Below are 26,039 nucleotides of genomic sequence, written 5' to 3' on the forward strand. Positions count from 1 at the left end.
TTTTCTTGCATCATTTCTCTTGTCACCATTGAGCAATGAGCTATATGATATGTGGAAAACTCAAAAAAATTAGCCGCTTTACTGTAAAGACAAGATAATGAAGAGAAAGTTACTCAAGTGATGAGCAACCTTGTATATGAGGAATGGAAAGGTTTCCCATTCCTCATATAAAAACATTAATATCACAAGCATATTGAGCAGTCATAAAGTTGTGCAAGTGGGAAAAGTCAGCCAAATAAAAAAATTGTTCGACAATTTTACAATAAAGAATCAAACATGTGAACTATCGATTCAGTATTATTACAGGTTTACAAACATTTCTGTAAATTCCTGCAGGTCCTTCAGATTCCTATGTACAGTATTTTAGTCGCTGCAGGTCACTGTAGATTTGTATGCTATAATGGATATATTTTCCAATAACCGCGATCAAAAGAATGAATAGGCTGTGCTGACCAATATTTGTATGAATCATAGGCTACCTGCTACTTCCATCCACGGTTTCCTCTCTTCCTTTTAACTACAAGAAGCTGCATTTGCTCCCACCTTTCAGAAACAACTGAATGAGTACTATACCCATATTCTTCACTGGGTTTTTCAAGTGGTCATGTCACTTATGTGTGTCTGAGAAGATGATGCTGCTCTGATGTTCAAGAACAGCCTTAGTGGGTGCTCGACTTTTCAAAATCATTTCTTCATACTCATCATCAGGGTCTGAAAGAGCTGTAATGGCTCCCCCTGCTCCTACTGAAGCTTCTCCTTCGTGTATGACAACAGTCCTTATCACAATGTTGAGATCAAATGCTTGGTTATAAGAGAAAAATCCAATGCAGCCCGAGTAGATGCCCCTAGAACAATTTTCAAGATGATCAAGAAGTTCCATTGATCTCAACTTTGGTGCACCTGTCATTGACCCACCAGGAAATGCAGCTCTAACACATTCAATTGCACTTACGTCTGATCGCTTTTTCCCCCGGATCGTACTGACCATGGTGTGAACTGTTGCATAGGATTCGATTTCCATGAGATGTGGGACATGAACAGAGCCAGGCTCACACACACGCCCGAGGTCATTCCTCAACAGGTCAACAATCATCAAATTTTCCGCCTGATCCTTTTCACTGTGACAAAGCATACAGAACTTGGTCAGGATTAGTAAGCATGAGTTCTGTTCCAAGACAACTTATGACACAATCATACAGCCACCAGATGGTGCAGAAATACAATTTCAAAACTGAATATAGAAGTTAAATAAAGAACTAAACAACTTAAGCAGACAAAGTAAAGGTGGCTGACGGGATGATCCAACCAGTATTAGAGGCTAAAAAGCATGTATATAAGTGCCAGAGCTGAGAAGAACTAACAACATAAAAGACTAGAACGTCTGGGAGAAATGACGTTTAGACGTGAAAGGAAAACATACTATATAAGATAAAAGGTAACACAAGTCGATAGTCAGAAAGCTTCCTGAGGAAAATAAGTGTCAGCGAGAATTTGAGTATTAGATGCTACTATTATGATCCTTCGATTTCTGTACCTGTATTCTAATTGCAGTTTCAGAAATTCATCTTCTTTAGGGGTGGAACCACGAGCTATAGTCCCTTTTATGGGTTTTGCTTCCAGAATTGCATTCCTATCCAATCGTAGGAACCTTTCAGGAGAAGAACAACATATGCTTAGGTCTTCCCTTGAAAAATTAAGCCAGGCAGCATATGGTGCGGGATTTCTTTCTCTGAGATTAAGATAAAGTCCCAGAGAATCTATTTCCCCCAATTTCATTCTCATCTGGGTTGTAAGGCACAACTCATAACTTTCTCCTTCTTTTATGAAATCTTGACAACTCTTAACGTCTTTGATGTACTCCTCTCTTGATTTCTCAGCAGAAAAACCTGATTTTAGTTGGACCATTGCCAATCCTCGAGATGCCCGTGATTGCAACCTTTTGGTCATAGAAGCTCTCAAGTCGAGCAGCCTCTTCTCCACATCGTCCAAGTATGAAGTACTATTTGTGCTCACATTGTGTAGTGACAAAGTATATATGTCGTCACACTGATGATCGATGACAATAATATTATCCGTAAAGAATAAACAAGCATCTGGTGCCTTCGATCTATGACGATTAGATGCCATGCCACATTCAACTTTGAGATCATACCTGTATCGAGAAAACCACAAGAAGATCAAGTCATGAGAAAAAATTCTTCCTCCAAATGCACATGCAAAAATGAAGAACTAAGTTTAACAACCCAACCTCCTAGAGATCAACTATATTTGAGTCCTACCCAGCATAGAACCACCACAGATGATAAGAATGTGAAGCTTTCTGCTATGCTTGACTTAATTTGTCATAAAACTTAACAATGACAGAAAACCAGACATAGCCATAACTACATGAGCAGATGACATTTCTCATGCACCCGTCCAATTTACAACTTCTTTTACCCCCTACATGCAGCAGTGAATGATTCAAGCAAAAAAAGGAAAGAGAACTTCCAAACATACAAAGTAAATCCTTGAAACATTTAGAAGTACTTAACAGAATAGAGTACGAGGAGGATTTAAATTATTTGACATAAAATCATGACATACCCGATATAACCAATGTAACCACCATAGAAATCAAATGGTAATCCTTCATAATCCTTCTCATCAAAACAAAATGATAGGAGCTCCTGGTGCAGAGATATAGGACCTAATTAGGATACTTGTGCGCAAAATAATTCGCAAAAATATTCTTCCAAACAAAATTCATCAATCTAGTCTAGATAATTCTTGGAAGGAACTCGACATCCTTAATGAAAGAGGGCGGAGCCTCTCCTGAACACAGAACAAAAAGGAGCTCGAAATTATACTTAGATAAAAATTAACCATAAGTATAAACACAAAGAAAACAGCCATTGCTTACAATAAATTAAATAGGACATCAGATGAACAGATTTTCTAAGCCACCGAAGATATTGGAAAACATGTTATTTTATTGCCCGCAGTCAACTTGTTAATGGGAATATCCCACGATAGCATTTCATCTGCTTGCCTTACCCCAATTTACTAAGGACTGTGACATTGACTGAGGTGGTGATTTTCAATTTCAGTGACACATATTGAAAGAAATTGCCAGAAACTACCTTATTTACATAATCAAAAAATCCATCTTCCAAAAATGTAGTTTTAACATGGCCATAAGCATCTTCAACTGATAGATCACCTCCTTTACACGTTATGTCACTGAAAATATAAAGCAACGTGTTACTGAAAAATGATGTAGCATTCAAGCAGAGATCAATAGAGAAATGGAAAGATCTAAAGCAAGGCACTCAGGAAATATTTGAAGAGATTTTCACCTGCGATTTGACAATCTAAACGTAAGTTGCTTCCAGAGTGAACCTCCTTTTCCCCCCATAAAGGAAAATCTAGCCCTTCCCTGAATAAGCTGAATCATGGTTAGGAACGCGGCGGCGGCGGGAAGAGGCGGCGGCGGCTACATTTCATTTGATAAACCACTCAATAAAAACTACCCTAAGAAACTATTGAATCTGATTTTCTTGCTTTTAAAATTTAAACTGACACAAAAGTGGCAATAGTTTTTTTTTTTGGGGTGACAACCAAAAAAAGAATCATGTAAGGTGCTGAAACTACAACAAGCTGGAGAAGAAAGGACCTTTTCTATTGAAGAACTATCCAGCCAGAAACTGTTTTTAGCCTTTTGATCTCCAAATAGTTCACAGAAAATATTTTCCGCTCCACCAACTTGGCTGGCAGAGCAATCTAGTTTTTTCCATGTCATCTTCAAAAATTTTACACTGTACTTCGGATGTGATAGATTTAAGATTTCATCAATTTTGACAGTTCTCCGCTCAACCGATTTATTCACCAGATGCCCATTTCTTGCAGCACCTTGGGACAGCGGGCTTACAATAGGAACCTGCATGCATGCTAAGTAAAATTTACCGCTCAGAGTAAATGTGGGAACACTCTACTGAAACAGAGCAGGAAAAACTGAAAGCACTTAGCTGCTGGTTTTAGGAATTACATGCTTGGTAAATAGCATATGAGATGCATACAAGACAACCCATCAAAATTAATTACTTGCAAGTACATTTAATGAACCCGAGAAATGATAGGAAATTCAGACACCTTTTTGACACAACCATTTGTAAAGTTCTATAATAAACAAATAATCCAATCACATGGAAAGGACTCAAAGAGTATAGGAGACTAAATAAGCATAATCCAATCTCTATTTTATAGTGCAGTTACCAGCATAATGAACCCTTCTCTCATTGATGGAGGCTGACGTTAACCTGAGCCAATAATCCTCTGTGATTTTCCGGAAATTTTTGAAAAGCTGTTTTCCATGATATGTTGCAACACTCTCCGGGTGGAACTGATAGCAAAGGCAAAATCCATGTTACATACTAGTAAAAGAGGAGCAGATTCTCATGCAAAGTGAATGACCAAACTCACCTGCAATCCATAGTGAGGCCTACTAGAATGCATGACACCCATAAGGACTTTTCCACCTTGCACATCCTTTGATTCACTTGATAACTCCGACATCCCACGAAAAATATCTTCTGCTTCTTTGGATGCATGAAAGAATGAATCGGATTGTCCAACACCATGGAAAGGGAGTGTCTCAGTCGTAGAGGTCCAAGCTATGGGAATGAGTTCCTTTGGGAGTGATTTTGGGTCTATGACAAGGGAATGGTACCGAACCACCTGAAATGTGTCAAGAAAGTTCAACCAAGATAAAGTTACTTCTATGATTTCCATCTTCTCTTTGTTATCTAAACACAAATTTAAATTGTTCTATAATTTAAAGATCGATGTAAAGCTTCAGGTAGCAAAAATTACACAAGTACTAGCACTTATTTAGAAGTGATCAGTCTGTCTCAAACACACAAAGCCATCCAAGTTAGAACCAATCGCTTCTTTGAATTTGACTTTAAAAGGTTAAAACTCCAAAAGAGATAAAATATTGTCTTCTGCAATTTTAGTACTAGGATTCCTGCTGATGTATGTTTCAGTTTTCTCTTAATTATTTTTTTCCTTCTACAGTTTACAACAACTCTTCTTATACTTCTTTTGACTTGCTTCTTTCTTAATGATTTCGTCTTCAAGATAACTTGTTCTTCTTTTTCTTCTTCCGTCTGCGTCTTTTACTTCTACTACTTCTGTTTAAGGCTTTCTTCTGCTTCTCTATCCTACCCTTTCTTGATGTCAACGATAAATTTTTCTCCTTTTCCTGTTTGTTCTCTAATTATTCTCCGATTCTTTAATTATAGGCTAAATACAGGACAATAAAAAATATCCCTTTAAAATTACAGCTAATTTCAATATTGTTTATAAAGCAGTTAACCAATTGATTGAAACTGAAGATCATAGTAGTGATTGACGTTATCTTGTTGTGAGCTTGTTGACCTTAAATGATATTTAATTTGAGTTGTTGATTAATATTGTTTATGATGTATTGGATATCGAAATTAGAAATGTAATTGCTAATAATACATACTATAATCCCACTTGCTAGACAATTTCTGTATTTTCTGTATATTGTGTGTGCTTTACATCAAAGAAGCAGGTGCTTCATCACCTCGCTTTTCACCTAAAGCCCCAAGAGCCTTGTCATTTCTTGTTCTTTTTGCTTTAAAAAAGCACTGACTAATACAAAGTCACCACCTCAGGAAGCCTAACACTTCTATTTCAAAAACATTTAAGCACGGAGAATTTATATTTTATGATTATTAGGAAAAGAATAATATTCTTGATACACCTCCCTCCCCTTCTACAAATTAAGGGTGGCAAAACTAACCCAAACCCATTTGACCCTGCCCAAGTTTTAATGGGTTTGGGCTAGAGCGATTTTGAAGATGGGCTGGTTTGGGCTAGCCCAAATTAACCCAACTTTATGGGTACACTGTAATATCATCAAATTGAGCAATCAATTTGGGATGGATTTTTTAGGGTGTGAGAAGGAAGCTCTAGCACTCTTTATGAAAATTGATAGCGGAAGAAAACCGAGCAAAACAGGAGCAGAGAAGGCTATTGCTACGACACCAAAATTCAAAGGCATTCATGAGGTAAAGGGGCTGGTTTTTAATATGAAATTCAAGGAGAATGGGCCAAGGTGTAGAAACAGGGGGAGAGCGATAATTGAGGATCATCCATGAAAGTATAAATTATTTCATGGAATGTGAGGGGATTAAATAGGGAGGAAAAAGAGAGAAAGGTGAATAGTACGGTTCAGAAGTGGAAAGCAGATGTGTTTTGCTTTCAAGAAACAAAGGTAGAAGGTGATATAGTAGAGATAGTGAAACAACTCTGGCCAAACAGAGGTGTTAGTTTTGGCTGCCTGGAGGCTAGTGGCATGAGGGGGGGGGGGAGGGGTATAACAATAACGTGGGATAGGAGAATCTGGAAGGGAGAGGTTTTAAATATTGGGCTTCATTCTTTAACTTGTCATTTTGAGGCTCAAGGACAGGATTTCACCTGGCACTTGACGGGGTGTATGGTCCAAATACTACTAGAAGAGAGAGAAAGGGGTTATGGGAGGAAGTGGGAGCTTCTAGAGGTTTGTTTGGTGGTCCCTGGGTAGTTTGTGAGGATCTCAACACAACTAGCTTCATCTCAAAAAAGAAGAACAATAACAGGTTGACAAGAGCCATGAAAGACTTTTCAAAATTTATTGAGGAAATGGACCTTATTGATCTACCTCTTTCTGGGGGTAATTTCACTTGGGCAAGGGGTAACAGACATGAAATTTCGAGCAGATTGGACAGATTCCTCATCTCATCAGAATGGGATGAGGAATTTAGAAACATAAAACAATCGATGTTGCCTAGAATCACATCAGACCACATCCCAATCGAGTTACAATGTGGGAATTGGGAACCTAACAGGTCCTACTTCAAATTTGAGAATTGGTGGCCGGAAGTGGAGGATTTCAATGAGTTAGTGATTAATTGGTGGGACTCTTTTGTATTTGAAGGGAGACCTGATTTCATACTAGTAAGCAAGCTCAAAGCTGTGAAAGAGAAGTTGAAAATATGGAAGAGGGATAGCATGGAGTTTAGAAAATCAAAAGAACAAGATCTTGAATCAGATTTCTATCTTGAAAAGGAGCAGGAGCAAAGACCTTTAACTGAGGATAAAATTTTATTGAAAACTAGCTTATGTATGAATTTGGAAGAGCTGGCCAAAAATGAAGAAATAGCATGGAGGCAGAGAGGTCCAGGACTTTATGGCTAAAACAGGGAGATAGAAACACAAAGTTCTTCCAAAGAACTGCTAATGCTCACAGAAGATATAATCACATAGACCAACTGTAAGTTGATGGAGAAATTGTTAAAGAACCTGCTGATATCAAGAGGGAGATACTACCCTTTTATCAAAAGCCATATACTGAGACAGAGGAATTGAGACCTGGCTTCAATATGAGTAACAACCCCAGAATTGAAGAAGCTGAGACAACAGAGACCATTTGAGGAGGAGGAAGTGTTCCAGATCATTAAGCAGTGTGCTATTGACAAAGCTCCCGGACATAACCATGAGTTTTTTTAATAAATGCTGGGAGATAATCAAAGAGGATATCATGAGAGATATACAAAACTTTCATAGCAGGGAATTTTTTTAAAGAAACTTCAATGCTACTTATGTGGCCTTGATTCCAAAGAAGAATGGAGCAAAGGAGCTAAAGAATTACAGGCTGATAGGCCTGATAAGTTCAGTCTGCAAAATCATCTCTAAGGTGCTAATTGAAAAGCTGAAGGAAGTGATGTATAAATTGGTGGACATTCAACAAATGGCCTTCATCAAGGCTAGGCAGATTACTGATGCAGTTCTGATTGCAAATGTGTGTGGACTCCAGAATCAAAGATAAGTCACCTGTGATTTTGTGCAAACTAGATGTGGAAAAAGCTTTCGACCATGTGAATTGGATTTTTCTCCTAAAGTTGCTGGAAAATATGGGATTTGGTAGAAAATGGATAAGCTGGATAAAGTTCTGTATTAGTAATAAGTCAGATTTTCGGTTCTTATAAATGGATCTCCAAAAAGGTTCTTTCCATCACAAGGGGCGCTCGGGCAAAGTGATCCTCTATCACTTTTTCTTTTATTCTGGTTATGGAGGGTCTAAACAACATGATATAAACTGCAAAACACAACAATTGGATCAGGGGTTTCAAAGTTTTAAACATGCATGAGATAGGTCTCGAGATCACACATTTGCAATATGCAGATGACTCACTTATTCTATGTTAAGCTCAGACTGATCAACTAAGGATGATAAGGGTGATACTTACTATCTTTGAAGGCGTATCTGGTATTCTGGTTTTCACATTAATTGGGGCAAGAGTTTGTTATTCCCTGTTAATGTAGTCCCTGAGATGATATTTTGGCCCTAATACTAGGAGCTTAGGTGGGAAGCCTTCCAACAGTATTTTTGGGATGCCTTAGGGTGCAAAAAGCAAGTCACATGAGATCTGGAATAGGGTTTTAGAGAGGTGTGGAAAAAAAAAGCTCACAAGCTGGAGAAATCAATACGTATCCCTGGGGGGGGGGGGGGCAGATTAATCTTGATTAACAGTGTACTAGATTTTCTACCTACCTACATGATGTCTTTATTTCCAATCCCAGCAAAGGTGGAAAAGAGAATGGACATTTTAAGAAGGAAGTTCCTATGGCAGGGCAACAAAGAAAAGAGGGGCTTCAATTTGGTATAATGGAAAACTCTCCTGTTATCCAAGTATGATGGTGGTCTTGGTACTAGAAACTTGATAGAACCAGAGCTTACATATGAAATGGCTTTGGAGATTCACCACAGAAGAAAATGCACTTTGGAAACAAGTAATCAGCACTAAATATGGAGTGGAGGGGTCCTAGACAACAAAAAAATGACGACTCCTTATGGAGTGGGGATGTGGAAATCAATCAAAAATCTCTTGCTAATTTTCAGCAATCAAAAAGGTTTCAAGGTGGGGAATGGTATGAAGATCAATTTCTGGGATCGAAAATTGGGGAAGTCTGGAACCAACAGGGGTAAAGCCTAACATTCTTCTGAATGACTGATGTCAAGAATTGCCGAATTCTATAAGACACTTGAGCAATTCAAGGGTTTGGAGCAAACGGTGGACAGAATTTGGTGGCAAGGACACAACAGAGGCCTATTTACACTGAAATCTACATATGGGAACTTGAACAATTCTCCCAACCAGCTGGAGTTGTGGCCTTGGAAACACATATGGAAAGTTAAAATTCCAGATAAGGTGGCATGCGTTATGTGGTTGGTAGTTAAAGAGGCTTGCCTAACAGATGAAAAGTTTATGAGGAGAGGAATACCAATATGCTCAAGATGCTATCGTTGTGGGAGGAAAGCTGAACCAACTCTCATCTATTCTTACATTGTGTGGTGACTACCCAAATCTGGAATATCTTTTCGTGCATGGGAGGCATCAGATAGGCAATGCCTAAAAGCTCTTTAGAGCTGCTAAAATGTTGGAACAGGGAGGAGGCCTGCCCAGGCAGAAGAGCAGATGGAAGATGATTCCTCCATGCATTTGGTGGACAATTTGGAAGGAAAGAAACTTGAGATGTTTTGAAGGCATGGTAATAATATTCAGAAGATCAAGATGAACTATCTTTTGTTGTTTCATTTTTGGTGTAAAGAAGAAACCTCAGTGGATACTGAAGCTATACTAGATATTTTGGAAGCTCTGTAAATTGCAAGGATAGGTTTTTTGTTTCTTTTATTTTGCTCTTCATATGTACATATGAATATATGATTTTGGACAGTTTTTGTGCATTGATATATGTACATATGAATATATGATTTTGGACAGTTCTTGTGCATTGATTTATAAAACTTGTTACCATTCTCAAAAAAAAATACCAAAACTCTTTTTCAACCTTCCCCATCCCCACCAACCCCACTACCCCACCCCACCCCCACCCCACCTCACCTCAGCCACACCCCTACCCCTACCCCTACCCCTACCCCTACCCTAAATATATGAAAATATTATTTAGAGTATTTTCTTTTCATGATGTAGAAAAAGTATTTTATTTCATTTCAACAAAATGAGTACTTTCTTTTCATGATGTCGAATGATTTATTTAACTAATTGTTGTTGACAAAAATAATCATCAAACATGAAAAAAATCTAAAAATAAAGAAGAAACACATTATCACAACATATCATGATTTGAGTCAGGAGATTATTTGTGAATATATTTTTAATTTTTTTTTTAAATATTGGATTTTGATTTGCTTAAAAGTTGAGAATATTGTAAAGATTTGGGTCAAAATTGGGCGTGTTGGGTTACAACACATTGTTTAGTCCATCTAGACCCATCCCATCTTGACCCAAATGAACTTTGGGCAAGGTTGGGCATTAGCCCATTTATTTACTCAACTCATCTTGACCCGCCCAACTTCAGTACAAACAACCCATTTGCCACCCCTACAACAAATACACGAAGAGAATGACAAGATTATTTTTTACTCTAAAAGACAATGCCAGTAGTAATGACGAGCCCTAGATAAGGTAGGTATTATTGGAATGATATATGAAGTGACTGAACTTCCATTTTACTCAAGTAGAAGTTTAACTTAACCCCCCAAGCTATATCCAACAATGCCAATAAAAGCATCCCCTGCTTTCTATTTTTCACTTCCATTTTTAATCTTAAGTGTCATTACAATGATTATATTTCCAAACTAACACTCAGAGATGAGAAACTACACTCAAATTGCTGCTCTGAGACTTATTCTTACATTGTGCATCCAACTACTTTAGTTGGAAACTAAGAGTCATCCTTCTCCTTGTTTCTACCTTCCTTAAATGTACCATAGTCATCCACTCATGCATGTAAGGCATGTGTGCTGATCCCACATAGCTACCAGTCTGATACAGCCATGAGAATATGCAGGATGCTTTTGTGCTTCCCAGTGTATGTCTAATTGCAAACCAATAAAACAAGCCTTGACTAAAACTCTTACTCTCTCTTATATGGAGGGTGACCAATCATATGGTTGTCGGTAAAACACAGATAAACACGGTATAATTTTCAGTTTATCATCTAAATGATGTTCTCAAGTCTCTAAAATCTAAACGCACAAATGAAATTTTGAGGAAAAAGAAGTGAAAAGGCAAGCTAGTACTGTTCATGTGCTTACGTGTCCAATCGCAACACCAAAACATAGAAAACCTGAATAGCAAATTCATACAAAACAGACCTTGAATCCTGAATTTCTTCCTGAAGGAATTTCATGGAACAATTGACAACCATTGTGCTCAATATCACTGCACATTAAGAAAGAAAGACATTTTGAAAACGAGAAAAGTATGAGTGACCAAAAATGAACCACAGCTGCCCAGCAGAAAATATCATATTTAAGTCTTTACTAACATGAGAAACCACAAAATGAGGAGTAAAGATGTTAAGCTCCTGACTGTGAATTCTGAAGATCAGGAAACCTTCTCTTTGAAACCTATAAGTGTTTCCAATAAGCTAACTATTAATAACTTGGTTTCAAATTGTAATGTTGCCGTATCAAATCACTATCTTATCAAGTAGATACAGATGCATATTTCAATGAGACAATAACTTATTATTTCTAATGATCATTAGTTATCATAATACCGAGAAAATTTTCAAAAAAAAAAAAGTAAAAAGAAAAACAAAAGACAACAAAAATAGAACACTTAAAACGCAGTTCATATACCTCAAACGACCATGGACAGGTTCAGGTGCATGCACAACTTGAGCCCCATGCGCATATCCCAAAGCCTGTTTAATCATTTGAAAATCAAGTACACTCTTTAGCTCCTACAGATAAATTCACAAAGACATTACTAGAGGCTTGTACCTACACATCAAGTGTTGAATATCTATGTTTTTTTCCCTGGGAACGGGTGGGTGCTTACACAAGATCTATTAACCACACTATCTGAAGAAAAGTACCCAGGGTTATCTCTAACAATGAATTAATAAGATAGAAGATAGGTATAAACACATGATAGATTATTGATACCAAGACTGAAGAAAAATTTAGCGGAAGTAAAAATAGAGCAATGTGTATGAACAGACACAAGAAGCACAGAAACTACAGGTAGGAAAACATAAGTTGCTAGTTCAACTCAGAATTAGTTCATAATATGTTGCGAATACTAGCTTGGTAAACTGAAGAGAATTAACATAGATATGCAAGCAAAAAATAATCACAGAAATTTCAATGAACAACTGCTCTGAAATGAATTTGAAAGCAAGATGTCCTACATCATTTAATCATACATAAGCAAAACGGTGCAAAAGAGTACCTTATTTTGTACACCCACCAGTCGAAGAAGTGAAGGAGCAGATACAGAAACATGCATCTATATCTAGTTGATATAGAAAATTTGAAACAAAGAAGTGAAGGAGCGCATAAATGTAATAGTACTTACAAGAGGATTGCCAACCCAGAAGCCAGACTTATATGAGTTCTATAAGGGTTGTCAATCCACTTATCTAGTACTTGATTTGTTGGGAAAGAAGGTAGATATAACATGTTTTTGGAAATATATTACTTTAAAATGTATCTTTTGCAGAAAAAACGCCATTATCACATGTGACATGTCAATAATAATATCACGTTGTTAGGCCTTTAGCTATCAAAAACCACCTTAAAGTTATAGACAACACTATTAGCCAGTTGGTGAAGAAATTTGGAATAACAGGAAAGAAGCAGAATATTTGAAGATCAATTGAATATAGTGTAATGACAAAAAAAATAGGCAGAATAGATAGGCCCCCTAAACTTGCCATTTTTTTTTATTTTAACACCTAAACTAAGGGTAGTACATATTGAACAATGAACACTTAAGTGAAGATATATTGTGTCAAGTAGACACACACCGCTGACATGGCACCGTCAGTGCAATACACCACTTTTGAACGCGAGAATAATTAGTTTTTTTCAATGTCTTTTCTGCAATCTCCTTGGTAATCTGCTACCACCATCTCCACCACTATAGCTGCTGCTTCACCACCACCACCACCATGCCTTCTCCACCACCATGCAAACCACCACAAACAAACACCCCTTCCAATAAAATTCCACCACCACCGCGCCTCCACCACTGCACAACCCACTACCTCTTGTCCCTCCTTAAATCCAGCCACCTCAGATCCAGACAGAAAAGGCTTCACGCTGCTCAACACTCACTCTCCAGGACCTTACCAAATCTCTCTATATGTTTTAAAATTTTAAGATATAAGTCATGAAACTTTTAATAGAACTTCGTATTCTGAGACATTAATGCCCATTTTGGCCATCTGATTTTTTTCTTTCTTTTTTCCTTTTTCTGGTTTTCACCTCTTCAATTCTCATCCTATTTTCCATTTCTTAAAGTGTTCACAGAAAATAATTGAATTCCACCTACTCAAATTTAAGATCAATAACCTATACGTGAATCTACACAAGAGTAATGAAACGCAACCCTACATCATTCCATGGAAGGAGTAGGTGGGTTGATTAGGTTGATCTGTTGTGTTAAGAATTTCGATTGGAGCTGCATTGGTCGGGAATCCACCCTGGCACCTCTCTATTACTGATGGTGCTTTGTGGCTCATGCTCATGCTGGAGGGACCGAACACCACCACCTTCTCTTTTGCAGATATAGACTTTATTTTCACACGTGTCTCTCTCTTTTTGGTTTACATGTATTTATCTTATTGATGTTGTTTGCCACATTAAAGCGAGTAGTTTTCATGCACCTACGTTAGTTTGGAACTGTCAAATATATGTCTAATTGACACAATTTGTCTTCACTTCAAATGTTCAATAGGTACTACCTTTAGTTTAGGTATCAAAATGAGAGAAAAAATGACAAGTTTAGGGGGGCACCTACGTGTTCTGTATAAAAAATATTATGCAACCATGCCAATCCTCATATTGTAAGATACTTTCTATATTCCGTACATAGTGTTTCTTTCTCCACGTAACAACCATAGGCAATTCTTGTATTTTGTAAGATACTTTCTATATTCCGTACATACTGTTGCTTTCTCCACGTAACACACAAGGTAATAAGATTTCCAAAAAAAAAAAAAAAAAAAAAGATTTCCAAAATACCGTCTCCCATAAACTTATTTCCTGACAACAGTTAATTATCAAGTACTTAAACTTTTCTTATCTCATACAGAAGAACAGGAATTCAGCACTAAAATCGACCAGAATCACATTTTGGTAAAGGTTTGACAAGTAGCAAAGGAGAGAGCAGAACAGCAAGACAGGCTACGCAAGGTTGCAGGTACAAACTTGCTCAAACAGATCCCATGTAAAATCGTATGCTAAAGAATGAAAAAATATTACATTACAGACAGATATAAATGGATACATTACCTGGTGACCAAGGCAGACGCCTAGTATAGGGATATCAATGCATTCAAGGAGGAGCCTCAGGCAAATTCCTGAAACATAGGTGTAAGGCGTGAAAGGCTACTCCGAAAAACCATAACAAGCAAGTAAATTTGAAGTTAAACGACAATGAGATAGTCAACACCCTCCTGTATGGTAGAATACCAACATATTGAAAGTTTTCCAAGTTAATAGCATCAACCTCTAACACTGAGCTAAACTACGCACACTCTTGTATGTTATCCTCGTCTAGGACAGATAAAGGAGCCGTGTTGGGAAGTCATGATTTAGAATGAATTTAAAAAATAAAAATAAAAAACAGTAGAACACACTTAAAATCAGGATTGCTAAGGCAAGGGTGAATTACCAATATGCTGATTCGAACAAGTTAATGCATTTTAGTACACGTTAATAAGAAGATCTATGTTGTCTTAGACAAGGAAAGAAGAAATTAGATCACATAAATTTCATAAGTCCAAGTCAAACCTATATCTGCTGGACATGTTGGAGAACCAGGACCAGGTGATATCACAATATTGTCAAATGCCCTTTCTTCATACAAGTGGTAATAAATTTCTTTCCACGTCCACTCATCATTCCGAATCACCACCGGAGGCACTGCCACAGTATCAAAATAAAAATTAAAAGATGCGACACATCACAGACTCATGTCTATCCAGTAAAATTAAGAAAAAGACTGGGAAACTGCCTATTCAAAGATGACTTTGCCCTAGATGATTAATACAAATGACTACCCAATCAAAATTGTCAAAAATACAATAGAAGATGAAGGTATCTAACACTTAGCGTGCACTTTGTCCTAATAACTGCACATCGGCAACGGGCATCAATTTATCAAATTTGTTACAATCTAGAAGCATCCATATATCAGGAAAACATATCAGAAAAAAGAGACTTAATCGGAATTTGAGAATCCAAAAAGTTGTTTTTTACTTCTTTTATTTTTAGAAGAGAATCCAAATACCTGACTAGAATAAAAACTGGACACCTACAGATAATTTGGCATTGGACCAGTGTTGTCAAAGGCTCATTTAAGGCGCGCTTAAGCCCTGAAGCTCAGAAAAGCTCAGGGAGGGCATTTTGCCTCGCTTAAGTTGCGCTTCAGTGTAAGGCAAGGCACTAAGACATGCGCCTCATTGCCCGTGAGTTTTATTGGGAATCAAGAGGTACTAAACAACAAATATAATCAGAAAATAAATGTATTAGCCGTAAAGAAAAACATTATAAATGAATTTATTACTTTGTCCTTGAATTACATATATATTTTATTTTTTCCCATAGTTGCGTCTTTTTTTACTAAAGCCCACACTTTAAGTGCGCTTTGCGCTTAAATCCCTAATAGACCTAAAGTGCTTTTAGAGTTTTTCCCCTTTGATAACACTGCATTTGACAAGCACATATTTACTATTACTGTGTAAGTAAAACCCACACCCTCATCTTTCTAAGCATTCATGTTTTTTTTATAAGTGAGAGTGTTTCATGTTATTCTCATCTTATCATCCTAAATTTCCCGTTTTACGCCTTATAAATGACTCCCAAAAATTATACTCTTTAGGTGTAAAGCATACAGATCAATAAAAAATGAATAACAGAATCACAAGTCATGCTTTCTCACTTCCTCTATAAGGAAAATGGAAAAACAGAAGAGAAAAGAGAGGAGAGAGAGAGATTAGGAACTTTCTATCTTAAAGTTCAGGAAAGATAAAAATGACCATTTTCTTCCATGTTGTAACTTGTAAGAAAAACGACAGGTCCTAAACGTTCAAGCTGGACCCAAATTGAGGCCTATCATAGATAGTCAGAGGGAGGCTTAGCAACTTATAGGTATGAAAGGGAAGAAATTCTTTCAAATCCTACCTTTACTACACGAAAGTTATTTATGCAATAAGTACAAATTGTATTCACATGAAGGGAACTATACGAGTGGCTCCTTTTTAAAATTTTCTATTTCTTCACTTTATTTAATTAGGGAACAAACAGCTCAAAGGAGCAGGAATAATGTAAAATGTTGCTTGATTTGCTGAATAATTTAGGGGATGTAGTGGTGTACCAGAGAAGGGGCCGGGTGTGTGACAGGGAGGAAGGGAGCTCAGTTAGAGGGGGTGGGAAGAAGGGGGATATTGTGTCTTATGGGTGTTTTTCTGGGAGGAACTGGCTAATATGATGGGGGAATGGGACATTCCATGGGTTCTGGGGGGAGACTTTAACGCTATTAGATTCCCGGAGGAGAGATTAGGGTGTAGTATGATTTCGAGGGCCATGGAGGAGTTTTCTGACTTCATCAATGATCACTTTCTCATTGATCTTCCTCTGTTAAGGGAAAGATTTACTTGGGCCAGGGCGGAGGACTCCAACTCAAGGTCTAAACTTGATAGATTTCTGACATCGCCCTCCTAGATAAGCTGGTGCTGAACGTGCTGCAAATTCCTTTACCTAGGATGACTTCGGATCACTTGCCTATCTTGCTAGATGGATGCAGAGGGAGGGGGTGTGTGCTCCCTTCCGATTCGAGAACATGTGGTTGAAGGTGCCAGGATTTGGTGACAAGGTGAAAGAATGGTGGATAAGCCACAGGGTATCAGGGACACCTTCATTCCGCCTTTCGAAGAAACTCAAATTGCTCAAGGGAGATATTATTAGGCGGAATAAGGAGGTTTTTGGAAGGGTAGAGGTTAAAATGAGGGAGCTTATGTATGAATTAGGGGATCTAGAGAGAGGGGAAGGGGCGAGGGAGTTAGATGAATCTGAGAAAGAGAGATTGGGGGGTTAAGAAGGAAATAGTCGAGTTAGCAATAGCTCAGGAGACTAGTTGACGGCAAAAATAGAGGGCGCTATGGTTAAAGGAAGGGGATTCGAATACCAAATTTTTCCATAGGGTGGCGGTTGCAAATCGAAAGAGAAACTTCAGAGTCCTTAGTTGTGGATGGGGTGAGGATTGAGGGAGAGGAGGAGGTAAAAGGGGCGATAGTGGGGTTTTATGAAAACTTATACAAAGAGGAAGTTAGTTGGAGGCCGACTTTGGGGGGAATAGAGTTCAACCACATAGGAGAGGGAACCAGTGACAGGCTAGAAAAGGCTTTCGATGAGGAGGAGGTGCACGAGGCTGTGTCGAGTTGTGCTGGTGATAAGGCCCCCGGTCCTGATGGTTTCTCTTTGGCCTTCTTCCAGCTCTGTTGGGACACCATCAAGGGGGAGTTGATGAAAGCCATTGAATACTTCCATTTGAATGGTGTTTTCGAGAGAAGTATCAATGCTTCTTTTATTACTATTGTGCCTAAGAAAGAAGGTGCATCTTGTATCAGTGACTACAGGCCTATTTATGTTGCTCAGACTCTTCGAAAATATCGTCGGGAGCATTTATAAGATTATTTCTAAAGTGCTTTTCAATAGACTCAAGAAGGTTATTGACGTGTCTGTTTCGTCCTCCCAGAATGCATTTGTGGAAGGTAGGCAAATCCTGGATGCCGCTTTGGTGGCAAATGAACTTATCCAGAAGGAAAAATAGAGATCCCGGCTTACTATGCAAGTTGGACCTTGAGAAGGCTTTCGACCATGTCAATTGGGAGTTCCTGGATTTCATTATGATGCGGATAGGGTTTGGGGCAAGATGGAGGGGATGGATCAAGTTCTGCATTTCCTCAGTCAAATTCTCTGTCCTGGTAAATGGTAGCCCGTGTGGTTTCTTTGGCAGCTCCAGGGGTCTCAGGCAAGGAGACCCCCTATCCCCCATGCTATTCATTCTAGTGATGGATGCTTTGAGTAAAATGATGGATCGTGCGGCGGGCGGAGGCTTCTTGAGAGGATTCTCAGCTCCGATCGGGATGCCCAGTGCCCGAAGAGTCTCTCATTTGCTTTTTGCGGATGACATCCTAATTTTTTGTAATGCCGATATGGATCAGTTGACCTACCTGAAGCAGGTCCTGGAGTGGTTTAGATAGTATCAGGTCTCAAAATCAACCTCGGCAAGTGTGAGATTTTCCCGGTGGGTGAGGTTGCTAACATTGATGCTTTGTCTTATGTTCTCAGATGTAAGGTGGGCTCCCTTCCCACTACTTACCTGGGTCTTCCATTGGGAAGTTTCACATAAGGATACTACGGTTTGGAATCTAATGATCGAAAGGGTTGAAAAAAGATTAGCAGGCTGGCAGGAACGGTACTTGTCAAAAGGCGGCAGTGTTAAAAATAGCGTGAAGCGAGTAAAAGTGACAACTCCCATTTCACGAGAAGCGAAGCGCTCGCTTTTTTTAAGTGACGCGGAATTTTAAAAAAAAATTAAAATAAATACGGCATAGACAACACATGTAATTGTAAGCAAATGTTCAAAACTTCAATTAAAAAACTAAAGAGTAGCATCAATTAAAACACAAAATGAGCATCCTATTCTTCTACAAGATTGTCAAATTCTTTTATTCCACTATCATTGGGCAGAATTTGGGCAGAATTTGGGCAGAAACTGGGCAGAATTTGGGTAGAATTTTTCTAAAAAAAATTCGCCAACATTTCAACGCTTTTTGGACGTTTAGAAAGAAAAAGAAAAAGAAAAGGAAAAAGAATAATGAAAATAAAAAGTGCAAAAGCAAAACATACCTGTTGAAACTTGAAAGTTGTTGTAGTGTTGAAGAAGAAAAGAAGAACCCTAGTTTGCTTGAAGAAATTGCTGGTTTTACCGTTTTAGTGAGGAAGAAATCGCTAGTTTAGAACCCTAGTTTGTTGCTGAAGAAGTCGAAGAAACTACTGGGTCTGGAACAGAAGTTAGCGATTTGGTCTTTTAATTGAAAAAAGGTTTTAGGTCTTTTAATTCAAAAAGCGACCGCTTCTTCCGCTTCTTCCGCTTCGATCCGCTTCACCGCTTCTCGCTTTTTAGAGAGAAGCGGGCGCTTTTCTTTACCTGAGCCGCTTTTAATTGAAGTAGTGCCCAACCTCCCGCTCCGCTTCGCTTCTCGCTTAAAGCGAGGAAGCGGGCGCTTTTCTGAACCCTAAAAGGCGGAAAGGAAGTGCTCATTAAAAGCACTTTATCGAGTATGCCCACCTATTACTTATCCATGTTGCAAGCTCCTGTGAGCATCACAGAAAAACTGAAGCGGCTTCAAAGGAATTTTCTTTGGGATGCAGCGGATGAAACTAGAAAGTATAATCTAGTGAATTGGCAGACAGTCACTTCCCCAAAGAAGTGGGGTGGACTTGGAGTGAAAGATCTTAGGGTATTCAACAGAGTTTTGTTGGGGAAATGGCTGTGGAGATTCGGGATAGAAGAGCGTGCTCTATGAAGGGAAGTCATAGTAGAAAAGTACGATTTCACGGGAGGGGGTTGGAGGACCAAGGCAATCACAACACCTTTAGGGTGTGGCATGTGGAGGAGCATCATGAAGAATTGAGAATCCTTCAGTGGCAACATCTCTTATAGGGTGGGAGATGGAAGGAGAATCAGCTTTTGGAATCATAGGTGGTATGGAAAGGTTACTCTGAGGGTCTCCTTCCCCCACGCCTTCAGAGTTTCAAATCAGATGGAATTGATGGTCCAACAGATTCATAAGGAGCATGAAGGGGGAGTAGTATGGGACCTCTCATTTAGAAGGAACATGCAAGATTGGGAGATTGCGGAGCTCCAAGATTTACTGACACTACTATATGGGCAAGACAGGCCTCAGCTAACTTGTGATTCTTGGAGATAGGGTTTACGTGGCGATGGTCTGTTCACCGTAAAGTCCTTTTACCAGAGTATGTTGGTGAGAGAGGAGGCCTCTTTTCCATACTCCTCCATCTAGATTCCTAAGGCGCCGACGAAGGTGTGCTTTTTTGCATGGCTAGCGTCGAGGGGGTGATTTTGACTGCTGAAAATCTTCGAAAGAGGGGAATTATACTTGTTAGTTGGTGCTATATGTGTAAAAGCTCAGGGGGAGAATCTTTTGTTGCATTGCGCTGTGTCCTCGGCTTTGTGGAGGGCGATCCTGAACCTTTTTGGTGTTCAATGGGTGATGCCAAGCACTGTAAAGGAAATGCTATATAGCTGGGCCGGTTTTCGTAGAAGAAGAAAGCAAAAGGCGTGGAAGTTCGCCTCGTTAGCTCTCATGTGGAAAGTTTGGGGGAGAGAAATAGGAGAGCTTTTGAGGGGATTGAGTCTCCCTTTTCACATCTTAAGAATAGTCTTTTATCTTTGATCGCTTTTTGGTGCACTCATATAGCCCCTATTTGTATAGAAGATTGGGCGTCTTTTGTAGAGAATCATGTTCTGATGTAAATTCTTTACTTTTTGGTATACTTCTTGTATACGGGAGTTTCTCTCCCTTTTGATTAATACAATTTACCTTATCAAAAAAAGAAATAACATGCCACCTACAACTTCAAGCTGACATTACTATAATATTTGCCGTCACATTTGCTAAAACTCTATGGATAGTGGACAAGACTTTCGACACAAAAAAGATCTACTCCTTGGATAGTTTTCTTCGAAAAGAATAAGGAAAAAAAAAAGCACTGTATCTCTGAGGATAGCTAGTTTCTGCATACGCACAATGCTAATGATACGATCTTTGTTTTTTTTTTTGTGTGTGGGGGGCTGTCAAGGCAGAACGTCAACAATAAATTTATAGATAGATCTGCTCAAGATAGTAATTTCCACTTCATGACATATTAAAACTGCAGAAAGAAAAGTTCTTGTCTAAGAGAAGTACAACTTATTTCAGCAAGTATTGGTAATTTTTAAAATGTACTATGGCAGAGAGACATTAAGAACATCGCATGTGTTCAAACAAATTAACCAGAAAGAATACTGTTTAAAGCCTTAAGTGAGGTGCTAGTAAACCCCCAACTACTGTGATTGCTACATACAAAACAAAGAAGGCATAAGAAAAAGACATACTACCACATTTTCAGGAGTACATATTTAAGTTATATGAACAAGCCAATACAGGCACAAAACTCATTTCAACTTCAAGGCAAAGAATTATAGGGAGCTTACTTCCATTAATAATTGAAAGCTCCTGGAATATATTGTAAGTGTAGCTGTCATAATTGTCAATTAGCAGAGTGCGTACAAATTCTAACTTCGGAACTGGCTGGTTTAACAACTTTTTTCTTGTACGCGATGCATCCAAATGTCCAGATACCAAATGACTTGAAATCACAACCTTCCCTTCCTTACAGTTATATCTTCGCAGTGTATCTATCATACTTGAGTCACCAACCCTTGCAAAAGGTTCAGGTGCCAACAGATAATGTTTTCTGCTTCGAAGATTCTGCCAGCAGGAAGAGGCAATCGTGGATGACGATGATGATGAGCACATGGCAGAATTCATTTTTGCTTGTAGAACTAAATCGCAGGTTCACCAATCAAATCCCTCTGCAAAACATAAAATGTGGCAGTTAGAGATGTCTAAAATCCTAAATCGGTCACTTCGCAAGTGATAAATAAACAGTGTGTTAGAAAGGGTTGATGACTAAGTCAAAGTTCAAATTTCCTTGGCAACATAAACCAAAAATGTATTTTTTTCCCCTTGCTCCCTTGAAAATGCATCCCCACTGCCCCTAAAGGCAAACTACCAAATAACTTTCAGTCTTCCAATTCTGCTATAGCAAGTACAACAAAACTAATGAACGAAACGATCTCTCTTAAGTTCTAAACTGTCTACAATTTTGACCACCTCTTCAAAAGAACAGAGCAGCCAAAAGTTGATTCATTTTTCTTTTATTTTCCTAAAAAGTAAAAAGCTCTGCAGAATTTTTCAACTTCGTTTCTCTAGCTGTTGCAAAATTCAATAGTAACTGAGTCAGCCATTTAATGAATTACATGTTCACAAATATCTTCTATAACTAAAGCTCCCACACATAAGAAAAACAACACATTAAGCCCAACATAGACAAAAAGAAGCATTACTGAACACACCATTTTCATAGAAACGTTAACATCAGCCAAACAATGACGTTTTTACTTACATGCACACATAGGCATACAACTGAAATACACAGCATCAACCCAAGAAGTAGATCTCACAGAGATATGCAATAGACTTAGCAGATCCAAAAACGTTTGGTGGAAAAGTAATACCTATGGTTGGGATGTTGATGGTGCCGCAGCAATAACTTGTTTTTCAAATCTCTTGTTTTTTTTTGGTTTTTTCGCTTACCGGTTTGGTGGGTTGGTGGAGGAGGTGGTGGGGTTGAGCAAATAATGAAAGAGAGACATTGGTGAGTGTGCAACCACAACATTTCAAAGGCTGAGGCGGCGCTGTGCCCACTAAATTCGTTACCCTCAAAACAAAAAAGAAAAAAAAGATTTAGATAAGGAAAGAACTACACATATCCCACACGTATTTATGATTTTAAATGGAAAATTTTTTGGAAACTGCTAATAAGATTTTTTTGTGTAACGTACGTCTCATGCTATGATAACTAAGGACCCGTTTGGCCATGAGTTTTGTCAAAATAAATTTGGGATTGTCGCACCTCCTTTTTCCGCCCCGCGAGGGGCGTAGGGAGTTTTCTCCAATTAAAGTAATATCACAAACGGGATTTGTTTGTTTATTTCAGAGTCGTCACCTGGGAATTTTAAGGCGTCCCAAGTCACCAATTTTAATCCCTGAATCGAGGAGAATATGACTCTGTTTATTATTCTGCGAACCAGAAATCCTGAGTAAGGAATTCTGTTAATCCGGAAGAAGGTGTTAGGCATTTCCGAATTCCGTGGTTCTAGCACGGTCGCTTAACTGTTTTTATTCTTGGCTTAATTATCTCGATTTTACATTTTTATTGCATGATTTTGTTACCGCTTCTGTTTAGATTGTTTATAATTAAAGACCCTTCTTTGAATCGAATCACGCGTACGTATATTCGTGTTATAGATTATATTTTTAAAACATGCAGAATTGTGTCACGCGCACGTGTACACGATAATATAGATAATATATTTATTAAAACAATTATTTTCGAAATTGTGCTTAAATAAAATCAAAAACATTCGCCCTTTTTGTATAATTAAGTAGTGAACCTCACATCTCGGGGTTTTATGAAATTAATAATGATATTCTCCGAGGAATCCCTTTTATTAAATATTCGATCGAAGTTGCGCGAACGCATAATCCGAATTGCTTTTAGAAATATAATCAGGTTACGCGAACGTATCCCTAATCACAAAAATATTCTTGATAAGGTTCTCTACAAATTGTTATTATGTGTTGACCGCGAGCCTTGTTTTACACATATGAATCATATACCTCAAATTTTAAAGAATTAATGACGTGAAAAAGAAAACAGACAATATGTATCTAAAACTAACATTTTTTGTGGATACAACATTAATATATCAAAAAATCGAATCGCATTTAAAACTGGAAAAAGAATTAATTTGATAAACAAATTAATAGTTTCTGAAGAATTTTTATTGTTATATTTAATGCGAACTCTATTTCTACATATCCTTGACATAAAATGTTGCAATTTGTGCTTATAAATCCCATATCCTTACAAAGCTTATGCGAATTTCAAAGGATGATTAACTAACAGTTCTCACATCAAATGTAAGCTACTATATTAACCAGCTGAAACAAAACTAAAATTTAAACTAATAGATTTAAACGAGTAAAAGACATAATTATAATTCCGAACTTCATTTATTTGGCAATGTTGAAGTTTTCCACAACATGAGTCTAAAATATATACCTGATATTGGAAGCAAAAGAAAATGAAGATGAGAATCAGCAGCAGTAATAACAGTGCAACAGCAACAACTGCCCAGCAACAGTAACAACCCAGTAACAGACCGGTAGAGTAGTAATCCCAAAAACAAAAGCTTTAAGCTTTAAATGAAACAACAACCATTAATACTAATTTCAAACAAAGAAAGAAAGCAGAAGATTTTTTAGTTTTTATTTATTTTGAAAGTTTAAATATTTTTCGGAATTTTCTCCCTCTTAAATGTTCAGCCCTTTTCTCTCTCTTATTTTCAGATTTGTTTCTCTCCCGTTTTTTTTCTGTCTGTGTATTTCTCTCTTATCTTTTTATCTGTCTTTCTGTCTTGTGTTCAAGACTTCATATATATAATCACATCCCATAAATCTTTTAATCAATACTTTTTCTCTACCCAACTCATTATCTTCCCACTCATCCTCATTACATTAAATAAACATATCACACCACCCCATTTCATTTTGTCCCCCATGCCTAACATAAAATAATGCAAGATTCTCCCTTTAAATTTTGTCTTGTCCCCCCTTTATATTAAATAACCATATCACAACCCACCTCATTTCATTTTGTCCCCCATGCTTCAAATAAACAATTACAAAATGTACAATTCCTAAATTACCCCTCCGACCTTACTAAAAATTACCAAACTACCCCTGAACGTACTACAAATTACTAAACTACCCCATCAGCTATAACAAACAATTAATCACACTCAACCAAAATATAGCAATTATGACCAATTTCTACACAAATTCAAACAACAAATCTCACGAACATGATTTCTTCAACATTTCAACAATAAATCACATGAACATGATTTCAACCACAAATTACATGAACACAAATTGAACAACAAAGAACAACTAAAATTTGATTGAACAATATTTTAGCAACAACAAACCTATTTTCGGATTCAACAACAACAACAAACAAAGTATGAAGATTTCTAGATTCAATCATATTGAACTTAAAATCAACTCTAACAACATTACAACCAACAATTCCTATATTAAACTTTAAACAACAAGATTGTGAGACAAATTCAAGAAATAATCATAAACGATAAACAAGAAATCAAACTATACAAATTTCGGATTCAAGATCATCCAAACAAAGTATGAACATGAATGAATCTATTTTAACACAACAAACATGACGGATTAAAACGATTAAATCAATATATTTCCTTTAACACAACTAAATTCTTTTTAGACAAATAACAAGATCGACGAATAAACAATTATGAACTTAAGCTTGAACTTAACAATATTAACAATTTCTAACAATACATAAACACATGAAACAAATTGAAGAAATAGTTAATTAAATTTCAATTTGAATCTAACAAACATCAAACTAACAAATATTCACTTAAACAATAATACAAACATGAAATAAACATGAAAATAACTAATTAAATTTCCATTTGAAATCTGAAAATTAATTCAACAAAACACATGAACATTTCAAAACAAAAAATCAAATATCTATCGATTTTAGATTCGAAAACATCAAAACAAAATACGGACAAAATAAAATTCAAAATCTACTAACCGGATCGAAACGAAATATGTACGGACTGTTTTGACGAACCTCGAATGGGAATAAATTTGTCCGGGCTCAACGACGAACTCAACTTCCTTGTAAACTTGACGAACTCAAGACGAAGCTTGACGACCTCGGCTGAAACTCGACCAAACGAAATGGTGGCAGCAGCATAGCTGAAACAAAATAAGCTGCTCGTCGTGGCAACAATGCAGCAAAACAAGGCGGGTTTGGACGTAGCGAAGCAGGAGGAAGACGCTATGGTTTCAGAGAAGGGACTGAAGCAACACCAAGGAACGGACAGCAGCAGCCATGTGTGATGGAGGTCGAAGCTAAGGCAGCAGCTACCATGGGTGTCGAGCTTCAAGCTCGACGCCGGAGAAGACGAGACAGTAGC

The 26,039-nt window shown here is 37.7% G+C and overlaps 1 protein-coding gene across 3 annotated transcripts; it reads right to left on the bottom strand.

Moving 5' to 3' along the window:
- Positions 1 to 209: 209 nt before the first annotated feature.
- On the bottom strand, positions 210 to 22,673 carry LOC104223640 (aminodeoxychorismate synthase, chloroplastic). 3 transcript variants are annotated; one of them, XM_070174580.1, is made up of 14 exons: positions 22,461 to 22,673; positions 21,375 to 21,755; positions 14,882 to 15,013; positions 14,381 to 14,448; positions 11,720 to 11,784; positions 11,231 to 11,297; positions 4,462 to 4,716; positions 4,255 to 4,381; positions 3,656 to 3,930; positions 3,339 to 3,475; positions 3,123 to 3,222; positions 2,587 to 2,669; positions 1,535 to 2,152; positions 210 to 1,118 (listed from the first exon to the last, which is right to left on the bottom strand). In XM_070174580.1, exons 2-14 carry the CDS (start codon positions 21,709 to 21,711, stop codon positions 608 to 610), a joined length of 2,775 nt encoding a protein of 924 aa, XP_070030681.1. In that variant the 5' UTR covers positions 21,712 to 21,755; positions 22,461 to 22,673; the 3' UTR covers positions 210 to 607. The 3 variants fall into 3 exon arrangements, with proteins under 3 accessions (XP_070030681.1, XP_070030680.1, XP_009773413.1); XM_070174579.1 differs by having other exon boundaries at positions 22,349 to 22,673; XM_009775111.2 differs by having other exon boundaries at positions 3,339 to 3,418; positions 22,349 to 22,672.
- Positions 22,674 to 26,039: the final 3,366 nt, after the last annotated feature.

Source organism: Nicotiana sylvestris, chromosome 5 (assembly GCF_000393655.2).
Source record: "Nicotiana sylvestris chromosome 5, ASM39365v2, whole genome shotgun sequence".
Classification (NCBI taxonomy): Eukaryota; Viridiplantae; Streptophyta; class Magnoliopsida; order Solanales; family Solanaceae; genus Nicotiana; species Nicotiana sylvestris.